The 20,439-nt window shown below is 40.4% G+C and overlaps 1 protein-coding gene and 1 long non-coding RNA gene across 9 annotated transcripts in view; one reads left to right on the plus strand and one right to left on the minus strand.

Annotated features, from left to right (window-relative positions):
- The window catches only part of aifm3 (AIF family member 3), a 254,504-nt gene that overhangs the window by 115,225 nt on the left and 118,840 nt on the right, over positions 1-20,439 (plus strand). For 5 of the 8 annotated variants that reach the window (XM_073065336.1, XM_073065340.1, XM_073065341.1 and 2 more), the window contains 8 exons: positions 251-366; positions 1,805-1,876; positions 2,325-2,388; positions 3,010-3,086; positions 4,639-4,756; positions 12,240-12,338; positions 16,605-16,680; positions 16,873-16,911. In XM_073065336.1, coding sequence (XP_072921437.1) covers positions 251-366; positions 1,805-1,876; positions 2,325-2,388; positions 3,010-3,086; positions 4,639-4,756; positions 12,240-12,338; positions 16,605-16,680; positions 16,873-16,911 — 661 coding nt within the window. The remainder of the gene's footprint in view (positions 1-250; positions 367-1,804; positions 1,877-2,324; positions 2,389-3,009; positions 3,087-4,638; positions 4,757-12,239; positions 12,339-16,604; positions 16,681-16,872; positions 16,912-20,439) is intronic. The other 3 variants (XM_073065339.1, XM_073065342.1, XM_073065343.1) reach the window with 1 other exon arrangement.
- Positions 1-20,439, minus strand: part of LOC140738224 (uncharacterized) — a 203,174-nt gene that overhangs the window by 8,297 nt on the left and 174,438 nt on the right. The window lies entirely within an intron of this gene.

Consider the following 20,439-nt stretch of genomic DNA (forward strand, 5'->3'; position numbering starts at 1 on the left):
CCAGCGAGCAACTTTTTAAGGGTGGTGAGTGTATGGAATGAGTTGCCAGAGGAACTAGTTAATGCAGGTACAGTGGTATAACTTAAGAAGCACTTTGATAGGTACATGGAGGGGTGGATCTTAGAGGGTTATGGGCCAGACACAAAGATTTGGGACTAGCTGGGTGGGTATTTACTTGTGTTATATCTGTATCTGCATTGTGTTGCTCCATGACTAATAAGTATATTATGGTATTATTTGCTTTCTGCAGGGATGGAAGTAGCTGCGTACCTCACTGATAAAGCCCACTCTGTGTCTGTCATTGGCATTGAAAACATCCCTTTTAGAAAGGTGCTGGGAGAGAAGGTTGGACGATCCATAATGAAAGTAAGTGAGAGAAGGTGATGGAGATGTAAAGAGTTGACTTGTCCAACACAAGTGAACAAGACTGCAGCTTTTTTGGAGAGACTTTTAGACTTTTAATGTACTGGGACAGATCAAGTAAGTGGTGAGACAAAGGAAATATACAGCATTGAAAAGCATATTGACGGACTAGTCCAAAATGGATTTGGAATTAAAATTATTCTCTGTTGTATGTTTTTATCATCTGAATTGAAGTGGCAACGACATAGCCTGGACTTGGTGGCAATAACATTGTCTGAATCAAGACAATTCAAGCTCAGCATCGAGCACTCAAGCAGATGAGTGTAATATTCGAACAGTACTATTGTAAGAAGGAAATTAAAACAAGAACCTCTCTCTCCTAGGAAAGGATAAAAATTCTCAATGGTTATATTAGCCTTACTTGTCACACGTACGCACGGTGAAATGTGCTGTTTTGCGTCAATGACCAACGGTCTGAATATGTGCTGGGAGCACCTGCAAGTGTCGCCATGCTTCCTGTGCCACTATAGCATGCCCACAGTCACTCCCCAGAGTCAATATTTATATGCCTACCAAAATCAAGATTACCTAGCCTTTCTCACAATACTATATTAAAAATATTTAATGCAAATTGAACAAAATAATTCATGATCTGATGTGCCAAAAATATTCTGTCACAGAACACCTTAGAATTATCTTAATGACCCATAAAAACACTTTATGTTCTGAGGTTGGAAAAGGAACCCAAAAAAAAGAATCAAAGTATATTAATTACCAAAGTGTGTATGCAGTATACAACCCTGAGATTCATCTTTGCACAAATAGCCATGAGACAAACTAAACAATGGAACTCATTCAAAGAAAATCATCAAACCACTGATGCACAGAAAAGAAGAAATTATGGAAATGGCAAAAATGAGTGAAAAAACACAGAATATAAAACATCAAACTACAGTCATCAAAACAGTCTCATAATGTTCAGTTCAACTCTGTTCAGTTCAATCTAACGCTGTGTTGTTTGCAAAGCCAGTCTGCCCCGATTAAAATCACACAAAATAGCAACAAGAAAGAAGCAAGCAGAACCCAGAAATGCATCATAACAAGAACTACAGGGTCCAAGCTGAATAAATAGTAACACCTTTCCTTTCACTCTACCAAATAAATGTCTCAGGAATGTAGAGAATAATGTTTAATGGTGCATATAGTCTTACAGCTGTCATCAAGTTGGTTAAAAATTAACTTGCATGTAAAATCTCTAGCCAACGTATTGCCTAAAGCGTCCAACAGTGAATATTTTTCAAATGGAATGTTTTAGACTCTTTCTGAATCTAATAGAAAATCACCTTTAAGGTCCTTCAACAATTTGTTTGCCTGGATTGTCTACCTAAATTACAACCACTAACATTAGGAGATGATTGATCATTTTCTTTTCTATATTTAGATGTTTGAGACCAATCGGGTGAAATTCTATCTGCAGAATGAGGTCTCAGAGCTGCGTGGTCAGGATGGAAAGGTACAAAAGCATTTGTATGCAGGTTCCAAGAATATCTTCCTTTCCCTTCATGTCTTTTCAGTTATAATTAACGCTATTTTGTATTGCAATCATGGGTCAGATAAAGGTTGGATCTTTGTGTGGACAAGAAACATATTGGACATGAGACTGCATCCCCAGTCTTGGCAGGGTAGCAGTTTTATCAGCTTAGCATTATGGAAAGAAGCAGAGAACGCCTGACGTTAAAGGAAGAAGCAATTATGAGTCAGATGTCCGAGGTGCAATGTGTGGTGTGGTGAGAAGAAAGAAGGTAGATGCAGAGCAAGGACAGGAGAAGACTCAGAAAATCAAAGAGGGAGAAAATGTAAAAGCCTGACACTCCAAAAACATGAGTTCTACCTTGGAGAAGATAGCATTTATTATAGAAATCATCCAACTACTGACACTTTTCTATTTTATTTTAATGAAGGTGAAAGAAGTTGTTCTGAAAAGTGGAAAAATCCTTCGAGCAGATGTTTGTGTGGTTGGAATTGGTAAGAGTGATCTCCAGAACTGATGAGCAGTTTCTCTTAGTAGTAGAGATGTTGTCTTAGCTTCAAGTAAAAGTGAGGACATACTCACTTTGAACCTCTTTTTTTGTGGCTATTCTACCAGCAATTTGTAGACCTGAGTGCATAGATTCAGGAAACACTACAAGTTCACTTCTTCCATGGTGAGAATGCATTGAGACATTCTTGAGAATTGGCAAGTTAACACTTCAAATGGAGCCAAGATCGTGTTTTGACTTAACCTGCACAAGCTGTGATCAATTAATGTCCCACATTAACTTCAGTCATATTATTTTGCACTCACTTCAATGAACTGAGCTAGTCCTATTGTTTTCGTGCCTGGTGGGTTATCACGGAATTGCTCTAGTGAAGGTGAAGAAGGGAAGGGTTATGCTCTAGCAGGCAGTGTCACAGTTTGTCCAGGCAGACAGTGGTGGAATGGAGTGCCCTCTTGAGTCTTGTCTTTCTCTTTGACTTCTAGAGTACCAGGTAATGGAGTGAACAGAAATAAATGGAAGTTTCTAGATTGTGCTGTGGCTACTTGTAGTTATATACTGCATTGTTTTCTCTGTTGGTTTGCCATAAATCATTCTTCTTTTCTTGTAGGGGTTGTGCCAGCTACATTATTCCTAAAGCAGAGTGGAATCAATATGGATTCTAAGGGCTTCCTTCCTGTCAACAAGGTAATGTGTACAGGGGACCCAGACCACTGTGAGGACTGAGGGTTACAGTGCATAATGTCAGGTATTAAAATACAGAGGAGTGCGGTTAATTGGGATATATTGGGACCAATGCATTTTGGTCCTATTATTCATGGAAAACATTAAAAAGGTATTTAAAAAACTACCATTTAACTGAGTAACAAGTTACATGTTTAAATGAAATATAAAACAAATTGGAACACTACTGATACCTCTACAGGACTATAAACCGTGTGTTAGTTCCTAATAGTTATCAATGGAGGAATTCATCCAGTGTACACCACCATGTTTGTAAATTATTATAAATGAAGTCAACTCTGGTGGTCTGGGTGGATGAGATTAATAGTGAGGTCCAATGGCCAGGAAGGTGTTTCTGCAATGCCCTGTGGATAGCGAAGAGAATGAAGGGCATAGAAGAAGTCATGGTCATTCACTGCAGCCAAGGGAGACCACAGTTATGACAACTACTTGTACCACTGGACCTGGGCTTCCAAGGTCGAGACTGGAACTGCCCCAGTGCAATGGCTTTTCTATTTTAAAATTACTTGTGTACAGGTTGTCCTGTCATTGTCATATCCAACGGACAACCATCAATTGACAATTTGAGAAAAATCAGTGCAGACACCGAGTGCAGATAATGGACTGCCTTCATTCAAGATTCAAATTCAAAAATTCAACGTACAGTTATTATCAAAGTAGGTATGCAATGTACAACCCTGAGATTTGTCTTCCCACAGACAGCCTAAGACTTTCAGTGTGTGTCTTCAGGATCCTATACGTCCTGTCAGATGGTAGCAATGAGAAAAGGACATCTCCTGGGTGATGGATGCCGCCTTTTTGTGGCATCGCCTTTTGACAATGTCCTAGTATTATAGGATATAATAGTACATTTCCGAGAGCAGTCTGCCTTCATCTACTGTGTACTATACCACACCTGCAGAATGTTGATCACCGCTTTTACAAAGTTTATGACATGTTTCTAACAAAAGGTTTTCAATCACTGGCTCTATTTCTCAGTGCACATCTGCTGCCTGACCTGCTAAATATTTCCAGCATTTTCTGATTTTATCTCAGATGTACAGAATCCACAATTTTAAATTTTCATTTATGATACACTTATTATTCTTACTTGGGACAATTGAAATTTTCAAAATTGAGCTTCACAGAGTTTTGTTTGCCAACAATACCTAGGGTTTTGTATAAAGGCAAGTAAATGAAATTAAGTTACAAATCAGCTGTGATCTAATTAAATTATGGATCGTGTTTCAGAGAGTCAGACTGTCCTTATTGTTTGTTTCTGAATTCATAATGATTTCAATCTAACATCTGGAGGCATTTATGATCTAATTATTCTGGTAATAAACTGCCACCAACCTGGTTATTTTTTGCTGACTTTTGAATTAACCTACAGAATTAACTCAGCTGTATTACATGTATTATCTACATCCTGAATGAGACTCCACTGAAAGCTGCCAGAGCAGAGCATTGTGATACACTGAAGAAGAATATACTAAAGTTCCTTTTATTCTTGCAGCTCATGCAGACGAATGTGCCTGGGGTCTTTGCTGCTGGTGATATTGTCACTTTCCCACTGGGCTTTCGCAACAATAAGAAGGTGAATGTGGGCCACTGGCAGATGGCCCATATGCATGGTAAGTGGCACTTCCTGATGGCATTATTGGAGGTTGGGTGAAGGGAGAACATCCTTGTTTTTAGCATGGTGGGTGACAGCATTGGTGAAGTTCAAATTCAGCATGGCTCAACAAAAGCAGGAAAACAAAGAGGTTAATAACAATTCACTGGGTCCAAAAACTTATCTTTTTCAAATGCTATTAATGAGATATTCTGGCTGATAAATGGCATGCCATTTTAACGCACACTTACAGCACAATACAGGCCCTTTGATCCACAAGGCTGTGCCGAATATGTCCTTACCTTAGAAATTACCTAGGGTTATCCATAGCCCTCTATTTTTCTGAGCTCCACGTACCTGTCCAGGAGTCTCTCAAAAGACCCAATCATATCCTCCACCATTGTCACCGGCAGCCCAATCCACGCACTCACCACTCTCTGTATAAAAAAATTACCCCTGACATCTCCCTGCTTCCAAGCACCTTAAAACTGTGCCTTCTTGTGCTAGCCATTCCAGCCCTAGGAAAATGCCTCTGACTATCCATACGATCAATGCTTCTCATCATCTTAAACACCTCTGTCAGGTCACCTCTCATCTTCCATCGCTCCAAGAAAAAAAGGCTGAGTTCACTCAACCTATTCTCATAAGGCATGCTCCCCAATCCAGGCAACATCCTTGTAAATCTCTGCACCCTTTATATGGCTTCCACATCCTTCCTGTAGTGAGGCGACCAGAACTGAGCACAGTACTCCCAAGTGGGGTCTGACCAGCTCCTATATATCTGCAATATTACCTCTCAGCTCCTAAACTCAATCCCATGATTGATAAAGGCCAATGCACCGTATGCTTTCTTAACCACAGAGTCAACCTGTGCAGCAGCTTTGAGTGTCCAATGGACTTGGACCCCAAGATCCCTCTGATCCTCCACACTGCCAAGAGTCTCACCATTAATACTACATTCTGTCATCATATTTGACCTACCAAAATGAACCACACTTATCTGGGTTGAACTCCATCTGCCACTTCTCAGCCCAGTTTTGCATCCTAAAAATGTCCCACTGTAACCTCTGACAGCCCTCCACACTATCCACAACACCTCCAACCTTCGTGTCATCAGCAAATTTACTAATCCATCCCTCCACTTCTTCATCCAGGTCATTTATATAAAAAAACTTACCGTAGATTCCGGACTACAGAGCGCACCTGATTAAAAGCCGCTGGCTCTAATTTTAGAAATAACATCAATTTTTTACTTGTAAAGGCCGCACCGGATTTTAGGCCGCACCGGATTTTCGGCCGCAGGTGTCCCACGTTGTAATATGAGATATTTACACAGAAAGATATTACACGTGAGGATTTTTTAACTTTTAATTAAATCCATATGGTAACAAAAACAAATACATATTGCAAATGCTTTTTTTTGAACCGTGCCCGTAATGTGGCTACTTTTAAATATACGTTGCGTATACTTCTTTACTGAACAACATTCCAATATCTCCTAACGACTGGTAAAAAATATATATACTGCAGCCTACCAGGAAAAGTTATTGATCGCCTTTAACTTAAAAGCAGCGTTTTCGCTCCGCCGCTCCCCCCTGCCGTCCCGTTTTATCGCAAACGGCATTTAAAAGCAGCGTTTCGCTCAGATCCAATGCCGCTTGCGTAATGCGCTCCCCCCCTCCTTTCCGTTTATCGCAAACGGCATTTTTCCCACAAGACGCGGCGAAACCGGGTGTGACGTCATAGCATCCCGCGATGTAGTACAGAAAACAAATATAGTTAAAACTCTTCTAACTTTAACTAGAAAATGAATTACTAAGCGAAAATATTATAAACTAAATAACTGCCATAAAGGCAGCACAATGCTTTTCTTCGAGTGTTTTCCATGTTGATGAGGGTGAGTACAAATGACTGATTTACAATAATTTAATTGTGAAAGTGCGCTTGATTTATCGTACAATTTCATTGGACCTCTGTGAACTACTCATCAATTTTATTGGTCTACTGTTATGAGGCAAAATGTTTACGAGGCAGCATGAAAAAAATCATGTATTAGCCGCTCCGTTTTAAAGGCCGCAAAGTTCAAAGCTGTTCAAAATGTGGGAAAAAAGTAGCGGCTTAAAATCCGGAATCTACGGTAAATATTAAACACAGAAGACTTCAGCTACTGCTAAATAAATTGCCAAGAAAAGGTAGGAAAAATGGAAATGGAAGGGTAACCGTACAATAGGTTCAGAATTCCTTTCTTTCTAACCTAGTTTGCAAGAAACCCAATGAAGAAGATTCACTGTTGGAAATAATCATTGGAAATCAACCAGAAAAGATAAAATAGTTAAATATAGAGATGAATAGGTAATTGTAATCATAACACAATCTGGTTGAAAATAAGAAAGACCTAACCCAAACGTGAAAGCCCACGTGGCGGGCTGCAATCATCACAAAAAGTTGTTCGATGGTGAGGCGGTGCTAGGGTTAAAAAGAGCTTGGAGCTTTTTGGAAATTTTTTGCAAGTTAATATCTTAGGCACTCATAGGGGCCAATAGAAAGAAGCAAGGTGTAAGTAAGTAGAGTGGCCAGTGTTGGATCGGCCAGGCTTTGGCTAAACAGGCGCAGACTAGAACTTAAGCTGGAGAAGTTAGAGATATAACAAGTGTAGTCAGGATGGTAGTTAAGGCAGTGGAATGTTCCTCCTGGGAGATATGGGATTTCAGGTTACCTATAGTCTCCCTTATGACTGCATCTGCAGGATGTGTACTTAACTTTAGCTCCTGACTAACAAGATCAAATAAATGGAACTGGATCTTCAAGAGGCTGAAAACCTTGAAGATGAGACTTTTATTGAGGTGGTCACACACAGAGTTCAAGCTTCAGATAGTAGATGGGTGGCCATCAGGAGAGGTAAGGGGAGTAACTAGTCCTCAGCACAAATATACCCCTTTGGATATGGCTGTGAGGGGATGACCTATCAGGATGTAGCAGAAGCAGTAAGGTCAGCTCTGAGGCTCATCAAGGAAGGTTAAAGTCAGACAGGGCAATAGTGATAGGAGACTCAGTAGGTAGGGGAAAGGCCAGGAGATTCCATTTCCACAAGGTCTAGTGTCCAGGATGTCTCAGAGTGGTTGCAGAAGTTTCTCAAGAGGGAGGGTGAGGAGCCAGAGGTCGTAATGCACATTGGCACCAATGACAGATTGCGAGAATGGACAAAGAAGCTGGCAGATAGAATGTAGTGTAGGGAAGTGTATGGACATGCACTTTGGTAGAAGGAGTGAACATGTGAACTATTTTCTAAATGGGGAAAGAATTCAATAATCAGAGGTGGAAAGGGACTAGGAAGTCCTTGTGCAGGATTCGCTAAAGGTGAGCTTGCAGGTTGAGTCAGTGGTAAGGAAGGCAAATGCAATGTTAGCATTCATTTTGAGAGGACTAGAATATGAGAGCAAGAATGTGATGCTGAAGCTTTATAATGCATTGGTCAGACTGCACTTGGAATATTGTGAGCAGTTTTGGGCCCCTGATCTAAGGAAGGATATGCTACAATTGGAGAGGCTGGTTCACGAGAAAGATTCTGGAAATGAACAGGTTAATGTATATGAGAATCATTTGGGTCTGGGCCTTTACTCACTGGTGTTTAGAAGAATGAGGGAGGATCTTATTGAAACCTATGTAATATTGGAAGGCCTAGAGAGAGTGGATGTGGAGAGAATGTTTCCTACAGTGGTTGAGTCCAGGACCAGAATCACAAAATATTGGGTTACTGCAGGAATCTATACTGAGATTTCATTTCCCATCTGAGCTCACAGGGTAAAGCCACTTGCACTGTGGTCTGGGCCTTGTTTAGAGATTTAGATACTATGTGACTTAGGGGTATATACACCATCTCCCACCTTGACATTTTCCATTCGTATGAGTCCCTCATTTGGTTATGGTATTTTCTTGTACATGGATCAATGTCTGCTCATTGTAATATTCTGAACCAAGGTAATTTGAGATTTCACATGGTTGGTCTACAGTGTAGCCTGATTCATCATTAGGTTTAGAGCAATAGACTGTGCGTAAAGCTGGCAATGAGAAGGCAAAACTATATTTCTCTTTCCCTTGTTATTCTACTCAGCAAAGAAACGCAGTGTTTCTTGTCTCTTCACACATATTCCTAAGGGGCAGATCTTGTCAATCAGTGTAACCAAGTATAGCTTATGTAATCCTCAACAAGGGCATCACTGGGAATAAATTCCTAGACACAGCCCTGTCAAAAATCCCTACAATCTGGTGCGTTCCCCAGATCCCACTTCTGTAGCACATCAGTTATTCTGTCTGAACTATGCATAATAGTATTTAGCTTTTATTTGACATCTCATCCTCATTTATTCATTTCGTAGAAGAAAGGGTGCCCTGGAGTTCTTCCTTTACCTCATATCCTTCTGGCCTACCATACAAATTTAGAATGTGAAGTATTTTAAATTTTCTGGCCTCAGAAATCATTCCAGGCAGTCATTGCTGTACTCTCCAATCATTTATTTTGCTTTCTGCTCACCACCGCATTGGAGAGTTCATCCAGGTTCCTTACTCACAAAGCAGCAACTTTGTATACTTTGAATTAGGTGAGGAACAGTGGTATTGTGTTACCTGGGATTTACAAGCATTGCTGGCCTCTCCATCACCTACACTCATGCTCATCACAGCATCCCTTGTAAACGTCAAGCACTTTATCAATCGAAAAGGATTCTAATCCCTCAACAATTGGGTAGTCAGTGAACAAGACAAGGACTTTCTCATGGTTGATGTCATGTTCCCTGAGAATTTTTCAGTACTGCCCTGAGAAGTGGATGTTGAGACATGAAGATTACTGACTGGCTATTGACACCTCTGCACATGTAGCTGACCACCTCAGCACAACTATGAGAGGAATGGAGAGTGTCATCAGTATGCTGGGGATGCAGTTCCTTTATCTGCATTGGTCTGGACACTCACTGCAGTGCATACGTAACTGGAGTAGAGTTGGCATAGTAATCTCCTGCATGCCATTGTGTAGCCAACAGGAAGGAACTAACAATGTCTGAGGAAGATGAACTAGGGTGCCAGGAGGCACAACATTCACCAGTTGGCCTCTCAGGGTACATGGTAATGTTCTGTCTGGCTATCTCTCAAGATAGACTATCTGTCTCTATCTGCTAGACTAGCTATCTCTAAAGCTAGAGATAGTCTTTAGAAAATGAAATAGAGCCAATTTAATATCATACATAACATAGAAACTGTCCTGATAAATTCATGCTAGACAGTCAGTAAATATATTTCTATTCTTAAGTTAGAACGTACCTATGAAACTGCAGTAAAACTACAGATCAAAATCTAATCTTTAAAAAAAGCATGGATTCCAAAGGGCAAGTATTGCAAGACCAGTTACATTGAATCTATTGAAGAAGTAGGCAAGTTAGTTTTTAAAATTTTGTCTCATGGGTTAATGAACAAAAGCATAGCATGAGGAGTGAGAGGTCAAATGGTTGAGTGCAGAGCAAGCTAGCCACAAAATGGAATACAGCCAGGGACCAAATCTGACACAATAAGTTGCTGGCAGTACTCGTGTTCTCAATTCACATTTACAGTTTAGATTTGGAATTCAGCAGGACAAATGATAAACTGTGAATGGTATGCAATTAATATTGTAAAGAACTATACAAAATAAGCATTTGACTTTAAATAAATTTCCAGAAGGAATACTTGACAAAATTGTTAATATACATTCAGTATGTTAGGCACTGAAATGTCTGTGAGTTGCAATATTCAGTAATTCTTCAGTTACCTTGTTCCAATTCCTTGTATCAGCCAATGCTCCAGTGTTTTATGATTGTCATTAATCACTAGATTTTTTTTTTCCAAATCACAGAAAAAGAGCTGTGTGTTGGGGAATGCTACTCTAAACTTGGGATCCAGTATCTATTTCTGTATGCCAATAATGTTGACGTGTGTGAGGCAAACACATCCACAAGAGAGTGAATTTTTCTCTACTTTCCTACTGCATGTGATACATGTAGGAGACAGGCAATGATACATTAAGCTATTTTGGAGTGCCACCAGCTACACTGGCAAGGACCATTCCAGGTTATTGTAACAGACAGAACACAGTCAGAAACTGAAATAAATAAAGATCTGTATTCATTGATCACCTTTCATAACTGCTCAGTTGTTTCATATGTGAAGAAATATCATTATTTTAATGAAGAAAATATTGTGGCTACTTTATCTACATCAATATCCTAAACAGCACTGAAATAAAAATCAAATAATCTGTTATTAGAACTTAGAACTATACAGCACAGGAACAATCCCATGGGCCCATGATGTTGTGCTGAACTAAATAGGCTAATGATGCCTAATTACACTGATTCCCTTCTACCTACACATGCTCCACACCTGCATGTTCAGGAGTCTATCTAGGAGCCTCTTAAAGGTCTCTATCGCATCTGCCTCTGACACCATCCCTGGCACCCACCGCTCGCTGTATATATAAAAAAAAGTCTTCTTTGAACTTAACACCCCCCCACCTTAAATCCATGCCCTCCAGTTCAACCCTGAGAATAAGATACCAGCTGTTTTTGCCAATCATAATTTTATGAACTCTATCACATCTGCCCTAAACCTCTGCCACTCCAAAGAAAGCAACCCACATTTGTTCAACATCTCCTTATAACACCTCTCTAATCCAGGCATCAACCTGGTAAACCTTTCCTGCACCCTCTCCAGAGCTCCACATCTGTCCTCTGATAGGTTTCTGAAACTTGTTAATAGCCCATAACATAGTGGAGAAAATTCCTGCTGAAATTTGAATACTGTTGTAGAAATTTTTTTTATCCTTCTCAGGCAGAGTTAACAGTTTAATGTTGCATCTGTCAATGCAGCTTTTCTTCAGCATTGCCCTTGCATTTACCACCGAATTCCTTTCTGAAGCTTCCTTTGACTTAGCTGTGGAAAAATGCCAGTAGTTCTTAAATCATGAATGGTTGTGATCGTGTATGACCTTAAAAGCAAAGCCCAAAGGAATGATTTGTGAAAAGGAATGGTTTACAGCACAATATAGAAAGCATACTAGGAATGAGACTAATCGGATAGTAAAGACCTGCCTATGCCCCTGTCCCCACAGTGGTTGAGGATTCTGTGATCCCCAAAGAATATATTCAGGAGAATCTTCTTTACCCAGAAACCACTTAGAATTTAGAATTCACTGCCACAGGAAGTTTAGGCAAATAACACTAATGCAGTTAAGAATCTTGGTAAACGTATAAGGGAGAAAGGAATGGAAGATTATCCCATTGATATATAATGAGGGCAGGTAGGGAGAATGCCAACTGTAGCCTGCACACTGCCAAATAGCTTCAGTTCTTAGTTTTGGTATGCATGATTAGCACAATATTGGATTAGCATGATAAAAGTTCTCTGGCTGCTGGTGTGGTACAATATATCAGTGCAGAATACCAATTGGTAATTTCTATTTTCTTTATGTTCCTCAGGTCGAATTGCTGCCCTCAACATACTGGGAAAAGGAATAGAGATTAACACGGTGCCCTACTTCTGGACAGCAATGTTTGGGAAAAGTATCCGTTATGCAGGTAAAACTGTGATGGGAAGATGTGTACTTTCTCCACCTGATAATAATGATAAAGCTGGGTTCTTCTGTCATGAATCTCAATAAGTTCAATCAGTGAACCATTTATAGTAACTGCATGCCTATTTCATAAATAATTGATAAAAGACTGAAAGAATACAAATACTTGATTGTAATAGTTCTCTGAATGAGGACAGGAGTCTGACTTCCTGAACTCACTTTTGTGTGGATGACACCTAGTCTCTAGCTGCTGCCTATAACAAGCCCATGGAATCGAAGCTGATGCCTAATGACCTGAATATTCCTTTGTAGTTGAACATGGTTGCAGTTACAATAAACATCAGATTTTATATAAAAATAAGAACAGTAACTAGGATACAAAACAGAATATGCTACAGATCTACAGTGCTTATAAAAAGTACTCACTCCCGTTGAAAGTTTTCATGTTTTATTGTTTTATAACATTGAATAACAGTGGATTTAATTTGGCTTTTTTAACACATCAACAGAAAAGAACTTCCGTGTCAAAGTGGAAACAAATTTTTACAAATTGGTTTAAATTTATTACAATTAATACGCAAAATAATTGAATGCATATGTATTCATCTCCTTCAAGTTGGTATTTAGTAGATGCATCTTTACATCTGGACTGCAATTTTTCCCCATTCTTCTTTACAAACTGCTCAAGCTCTGTCAGATTGCATGGGGATTGTGATTGAACAGCCCTTTTCAAATTCAGCCACAAATTGTCAATTAGATTGAGGTCAGGACTCTGACTTGGCCACACGAGGACATTAACTTTGTTGCTTTTAAGCCATTCCTGTGTAGCTTTGGCTTTATGCTGGGGTCATTGTCTTACTGGAAAACAAATCTTCTCCCAAGTTGCAGTTCTTCTGCAAACTGTATCAGGTTTTCCTCCAGGATTTCCCTGTATTTTGCTGCATTCATTTTACCCTCTACCTTCACAATCCTTCCAGGGCCTGCTATAGTGAAGCATCCCCACAGAATTTGCAGCCACACCATGCTTCACAGCAAGGATGGTGTATTTTTGATGATGTGCGATGTTTGGCTTATACCAAACATAGCATTTAGTTTGATGGCCAAACAGCTCAATTTTGGTTTCATCAGACCATAGAAAGGTATTCCACCTGACTTCAGAGACTCCCACATGCTTTATGGAAAACTCTAGCTGAGACTTCATGTGAGTTTTTTTCAACAGTGGCTTTCTCTTTGCCACTCTCCCATAAAGCTGCGGCTGGTGAAGCACCCAAGGCAACAGTTGTTGTATGCGCAGCCTCTCTCATCTCAACCACTGAAACTTGTAACTCCTTCAGAGTTGTCATGGAAATCTTTGTGGCCTCCCTCATTAGTCCCTTTCTTGCACGGTCACTCAGTTTTTGAGGATGGCCTGCTCTAGGTAGATTTACATCTGTGCCATTTCTTTTCATTCCTTAATGCTTGACTTAACTGTACTCCAAGAGATATTCTGTGACTTGGCTATTTTCTTGTATCCATCTCCTGACTTGTGCTTTTCAATAATCTTTTTGCGGAGTTACTTGTAGTGTTCTCTTGTCTTTATGGTGTAGTTTTTGCCAAGGTACTGACTCATCAGTAGTTGGACCTTCCGGGTACAGGTGTATTTTTACTACAATCAATTGAAACACCTTGACTGCACACAGGTCTCCAAAAACAGATCTTCATTTAACTAAATATGCGACTTCTAAAAGCAATTGGCTGCACCAATGATGATTTCATGTGTCATATTAAAGGGGGTGCATACTTATGCAATCAGTTATTTTGTGTTTTATACTTATAATAAATTTAGATCACTTTGTAGAGATCTGTTTTCACTTTGATATGAAAGAATCTTTTTCTGTTGATCAGTGTCAAAAAAAGCCAAATTAAATCCACTGTGATTCAGTGTTGTAAAACAATAAAACATGAAAACTTTCAGGGGAGAATACTTTTTATAGGCACTGTATATGAGGAAAGTCAATAAATCATATAGATTCTACAATCAGTAGCAAGGAAATGATGCTTGATAGTGACTGGGCAAACAGTTGTCTGGTGTTCTCCAGGTCTCTTCAATGGCAATTTTCACCTGAGCCACTGTTGTGCCTCTGTGAGGAAACAGTAGATTCTGTGAGTAGTTCATGCAACAATGTGGTTTTTCAGCCAATCAGATGGAAGAGTCCCGTTGAGCTGCAATGCAAGAACTATGGCAGTTGAAATAAATTACACTAAATTTACGTGTCGCTGGGCACGTAAATGTCGGCCCAGATCAGAGGCGATTTTATGTGCTGGGTGTGTTCCGCCTACCGCCGCACCCTGCATGCTTTGCGGCCCGGAGGTTGGGAACCACTGGTGTTGAACACCTCCCTCTGCAGCTGGATACTAGACTTCCTGACTGGGAGACCTCAGTCAGTCCGGATCAGAGGCAGCATCTCCAACACCATCACACTGAGCTTGGGGCCCCCCCACAGCTGTGTGCTCAGTCCACTGCTGTTCACTCTGCTGACCCACAACTACAGCAATACACAGCTCGAACCACATGATAAAGTTTGCCAATGACACGACTATGGTGGGTCTCATCAGCAAAAATGACGAGTCAGCATACAGAGAGGAGGTGCAACGTCTAACGGACTGGTGCAGAGTCAACAACCTGTCTCTGAATGTGAACAAAACAAAAGAGATGGTTGTTGACTTCAGGAAGGCACGGAGCAAGCACTCTCTGCTGAACATCGAAGGCTTCTCAGTAGAGATCATTAAGAGCACCAAATTTCTTGGTGTTCACCTGGCAGAGAAGCTCACCTGGTCCCTCAACACCAGCTCCATAGCAAAGAAAGCCCAGCAGCATCTCTACTTTCTGAGAAGGCTGAGGAAAGTCTATCTCCCACCCCCCCCCCCCCCAATCCTCATCACATTCTAGAGAGGTTGTATTGAGAGCATCCTGAGCAGCTGCATCACTGCCTTGTTCGGAAATTGCACCATCTCGGATCGCAAGACCCTGCAGCGGATAGTGAGGTCAGCTGAGATCATTGAGGTCTCTCTTCCCGCCATCACAGACATATACGCTGCATCCGCAAAGCAACCAGCATTATGAAGGACCCCACACACCCCTCATACAAACACTTCTCTCTCCTGCCATCTGGGAAAAGGCTCCGAAGTATTCGGGCTCTCACGACCAGACTATGTAACAGTTTCTTCCCCCAAGCCATCAGACTCCTCAATACCCAGAGCCTGGACTGACACCAACTTACTGCCCTCTACTGTGCCTATTGTCTTGCTTATTATTTATTGTAATGCCTGCACTGTTTTGTGCACTTTATGCAGCCCTGGGTAGATCTGTAGTCTAGTGTTTTTTTTGTGTAGTTCAGTGTAGTTTTTGTACTGTTTCATGTAGCACCATGGTCCTGAAAAACATTGTCTCATTTTTACTGTGTACTGTACCAGCAGTTATGGTCGAAATGACAATAAAAAGTGACTTGACTTATGACCCGACCCTTCTGCTACTTTGCAGGCACATACAACTACTCACCTCCATAGTCTCTTGAGTATTCTGTGATCTTACTGCCAGCCCACTTCCCCAGTCACTATCTTGTGCCCAGCCTCCAACCAGCAGCATCTCAGCAATTATTGACACACTTTCTTCATCAGCTGCACCATTCCTCTCTCTCTGTCCACCTCCAGTAACTGTAAGAATGTCCTGATTCTCTGTTATATCCTCCCATTATAGACTTCTTACCTGTTGGTTTTAAGCAGTTTTTAATCATTCACAGCCTGAAAGCATCTCCAGCAGACCAAATAAATGTATCCATTAATCAAATGGTACAATTCAGGCTGTTAAGGAGGGAGGAAAAGATTCAAAATGCTAAGTTACCAAATTAGACATTTTCTCCAGTGACAAATTTTATAGCAAAGCTTTTGTTGCTTAATTTCTATGAGCGGACATAAAATCTTTTATTGTGATTGCAACAGGTTGCCATCATGCTATTACAGCTCAGGGCATCGGAGTTCATTTCTGGCTTCCTCTGTACATTCTCCCCATGGAAGGTATGGCTTTTTCTTGGGAGCTTCGCTTTCCTCCCACAGTCCAAACACTTACTTGGTAGGTTAATTGGTTATAGCAAATTGTCCCATGATTAGGTTAGGGTTCAGTCAGGGCTGTCGGGGGTTGCTGGGATGGCACAACTCGAAGGGCCAGAAGGGTCTCTTCCACACTGTATCTCTAAATAAGTAATTAAATTTATAGGCTCATTTCCTCTTGCAGGTCATGGGGAAGGATTTGATGATGTCATCATTCAAGGAGACCTGGACGAGCGGAAGTTTGTGGCGTTCTACACTAAGTAGGTCCTTCTCACTATTTTTTTATAGAGTTTGGTTTTCCAATAATTGTCAGATACTGTAAATGTAATGTAAACACAAATCTACATAATGATAAATCCTTTAAACCAACTCTTTCTAAAATAAGTTTCTCTTAATTAAATAGTGTTATTGTTTATGTCTGGTGTTAAAACTGAAATTATTTTACAATTTAGGAAAGCCACTGGGATGAACAACTGCATACAGACTTGGAGGTAAAAATAGAGTTCACTGGTGGTAGAATCCCTCCTTACATACGCTTCTCTCTCTCTCTTTCCCTATTATGATTCTTATAGCCACATTGTACTGACACATATAGAGCTCAGTTTAACCTCTTCCAGACCATTGCTGGGCATTCATTCATTTCAACCCAAGTGTCTTCCAGTGTCCGCAAATAAATAAATTCTTCCCCAGCAGAATTTAGTTGTCAGCTAACTATTACACTAACCACAATAATTGTTATACCATTAACAGTTTGAAAGAATGATTTGGCATTTATTTGGCATCAGCAGGACAACTTCCCAAGCAGGAGACAAACAGGTTCTACCAGCTTTATTTAGAAACTAGGTGTTCTATTTTAGCCCTGCTTTGTTTATCCATAGGTTTAGATAGACTTTTAAGATGTGAGAAGGGCAGATATGAAGGGCCAGCATACACCTGAACCCAGTTATCTGACTAGAATTTCCAAGTTAAGGTGACAAAACTGAGAAGGACCCATCCCTCCCCAACTCCTGCCAGCCTAATTTACATTGAACTTACAGGTGTATGCCAGCAGAAACAAGGTAGGAGGAAATATAAAGAAAACATCTCCATCCTTTCCTCTACCCTGGGAAACATAACTGTAAAGTAGTCACAATGGAGACATTAGGACTTCAAGAGACGCTTAAAACTTCGCTTATTGATAATTTGATCTATTCATACTCCATATCAATAATTCAGCTGTAGGGACAAAATGTAACATTTCTTAATTTGCTGATGACAAGAAACTAAGTGGAAGTGTGGGTAAGTGATGAGGTTCCAAAGGGAAAGGAGCAAGATGAATGGGTGCACAACATAGGCAAATGGAGTATGATATGGAAGATGAAAAAACTGAATTCATACACTTGGTGAAAAAGCAGTGCATTTCATAAAATGAGGATCGTAAGGGAATGCTCAAAAGGATATGGGTATTTTTGTCAGAAAGCTACTGAAAGCCAAAATGCAGGCACAGCATACATTTGGAAAGGTTAATGATACGTTAGTCCCTATTGCAAATAAATAGAACACAAGAGCAAGGTCTTTTACAGCAATGCCTAAAAATATATGTATATGTCTTCCCCAGCTTACAAAAGCCCAACGTATGTTCAGACCACACATATGACCAAGCTCACAGAAATCTGTTTTAACCTGGGGGTGACCTGTATTTGCTAAAGAGGGACATAGAAGATTCACCTAGTTTGTGGGATGGTGGGTCTGTCATATGAAGAGAGTTTAAGTAGGCAAGGCTGAAAAGTTCAGAGGAATGTGATGTTAGCCAATAGGAATGTATCAGATGGAGTCATAGTTTCAGAATGAAGGACCATTTACGACTGAAATGAAATTTCTTCACTCAGATATTGGTGAATTTATATTCTTTACCCTGAAGGGTTGTGGAAGTTCAAATATTTATTGCATTTGTAAAATAAATTAATTAATTTTTGGATATTAGGTAGATCAACAGATCCATTAGAAGAGCAGGAAAATGCTGTTGAGGTAGTAGATTGGCCACAATCTTGTTAAATGCTAGCAGTTTTTCTCCAGGGAAGTGTAGTCCCAGACTTGGTGGTGGGGGCGGGGGGTGGGTAACTGATTTGGGGTAGGAGGAGTAAGATTTAAAAGGGACCTAAGGGCAACATTTTCATGCGAAGTATGGTGAGTATATGCGACGAGCTGCAAGAGGAAGTGTTTAAGGGTACAGTAGTGTCAGTTAGGAAGTACCTGGACAAGAACATGAGGCTTAGATGGATATGGTCCGTTTACAGGAAATAGAGACGAGTTGGGTAGCACCATAATCAGTGTGGACTCATTGTTCCAAAGGGCCTGTATCCATGCTCTAGTACTCTATGATTCTGAGATGCATGAGGAGCTTAATGACCTACAGTATTTCTGATTATTTTTGTTACGTTTTTATTCTTGTTACCAGATAATATTGGGGCATAAAACTATGTTACACCTGGGGTATTGAGGCAAATAGCACAGATGCATTTAGGAGGAAATACAGCAAGATTGTGAGCAGCAGGTGTAAGTAGTTCAAAGTAAACCCTGTGATTCATTTTATTTTGGGCATGCACTATGAATAGAAGAAACGCAATATAATCAATTAAAGTCTGGACCCAATAGGACAGATGAACAACCAATGTCAAAAGACAACAAACTGCAAATACACAAAGAAAAAGAGAAAAGTAATAATAAGTAAATCATAAAAAGATGAAGAGTCCTCGAAAATGACTTCATAGGTTGTGGGAACGGTTCAGTAATGGGCGAGTGAAGTTATCCCCTCTGGCTCAAGAGCCTGATGGTTGAGGGGTAATACATGTTCCTGAACTTGGTGGTGTGGGTCCTGAGTTTTCTGTGCCTTCTTGCTGATGACAGCAACAAGTAGAGAGCATGGCCTGGATGGTGGGGGTCCTTGATGATGGATGCTGTTTTCCTGTGATAGCTCTCCGTATCGATGTGTTCAATGGTATGAAGGGCTTTACCCTTGATGGACTGGGCCGTATCCACTACTTTTTGTAGGCTTTTCCGTTCAAGGGCATTGGTGTTTTCATAACACGCTGTGATGCAACCAGTCAATATACTGTACAGTCCAATGAACATCAATAGAGGTTTGTCACAATTTTAGATGACATGCGAATCTTCACAAACTTCTAAGAAAGTAGAAGTGCTGACATGCTTCCTTCAAAATGGCACTTTATGTGTTGGACCAAAGACAAATCCTCTGAAATGATAACACTGAGAAATTTAAAGTTGCTGACCCTCTCCACCTCTGATGAGGACTGCCTCATGGGCCTCTGGTTTCTTCCTCCTGAAGTCAATAATCAGCTCCTTAGTCTTGCTGACATTAAATGGAAGGTTATTGTTGTGACACCACTCAACCAGATTTTCAATCTCCCTCCAACATCTTGATTGGGTCTACGACAGTGGTGTCATCAGCAAACTTAAATATGGCATTGAAGCTTTGCTTAGCCATATAAAATGAGTAGAGCATACACCCTTGCTGTGCACCTGTGCTGATGTAGATTGTAGAGGAGATGTTGCCAATCCAAAGTGACTGGGGTCTGCAAGGGAGGAAATCAAGAATTCAATTGCACAAGGAGGAATTGAGGCCAAGGTCTTGAAGCTTATTGATTAGTTTTATGGGGATGATAGTATTGAATGCTGAGCTGTGGTCAATGAAGAGCATCCTGATGTATGCTTTGTTATGATGTTTGATATATTTATTCAGAACATAGGACAGTACAGCATAGTAGACTCTATTGCCCAAAATGTTGTGCCAATCTTTTAACTACTCCCAGGTCAATCTAACCCCTTCCTCTCACATAACCTTCCATCTCACTTTCATCCATGTGCCTATTTAAGAGTCTCATAAATGACCCTAATGTATCTGCCTCTGCCACTACCCCTCTCTATCTATGCCTCTTATCATCTGATAGACCTCTGTCTTTGCCTCTCATCTTCCTTTTCGCTTTGGAGAATATCTGTTTGCTCAACCTCTCCTCATAAAA

The sequence above is a fragment of the Hemitrygon akajei genome, chromosome 14, assembly GCF_048418815.1.
Source record: "Hemitrygon akajei chromosome 14, sHemAka1.3, whole genome shotgun sequence".
Lineage (NCBI taxonomy): Eukaryota > Metazoa > Chordata > Chondrichthyes > Myliobatiformes > Dasyatidae > Hemitrygon > Hemitrygon akajei.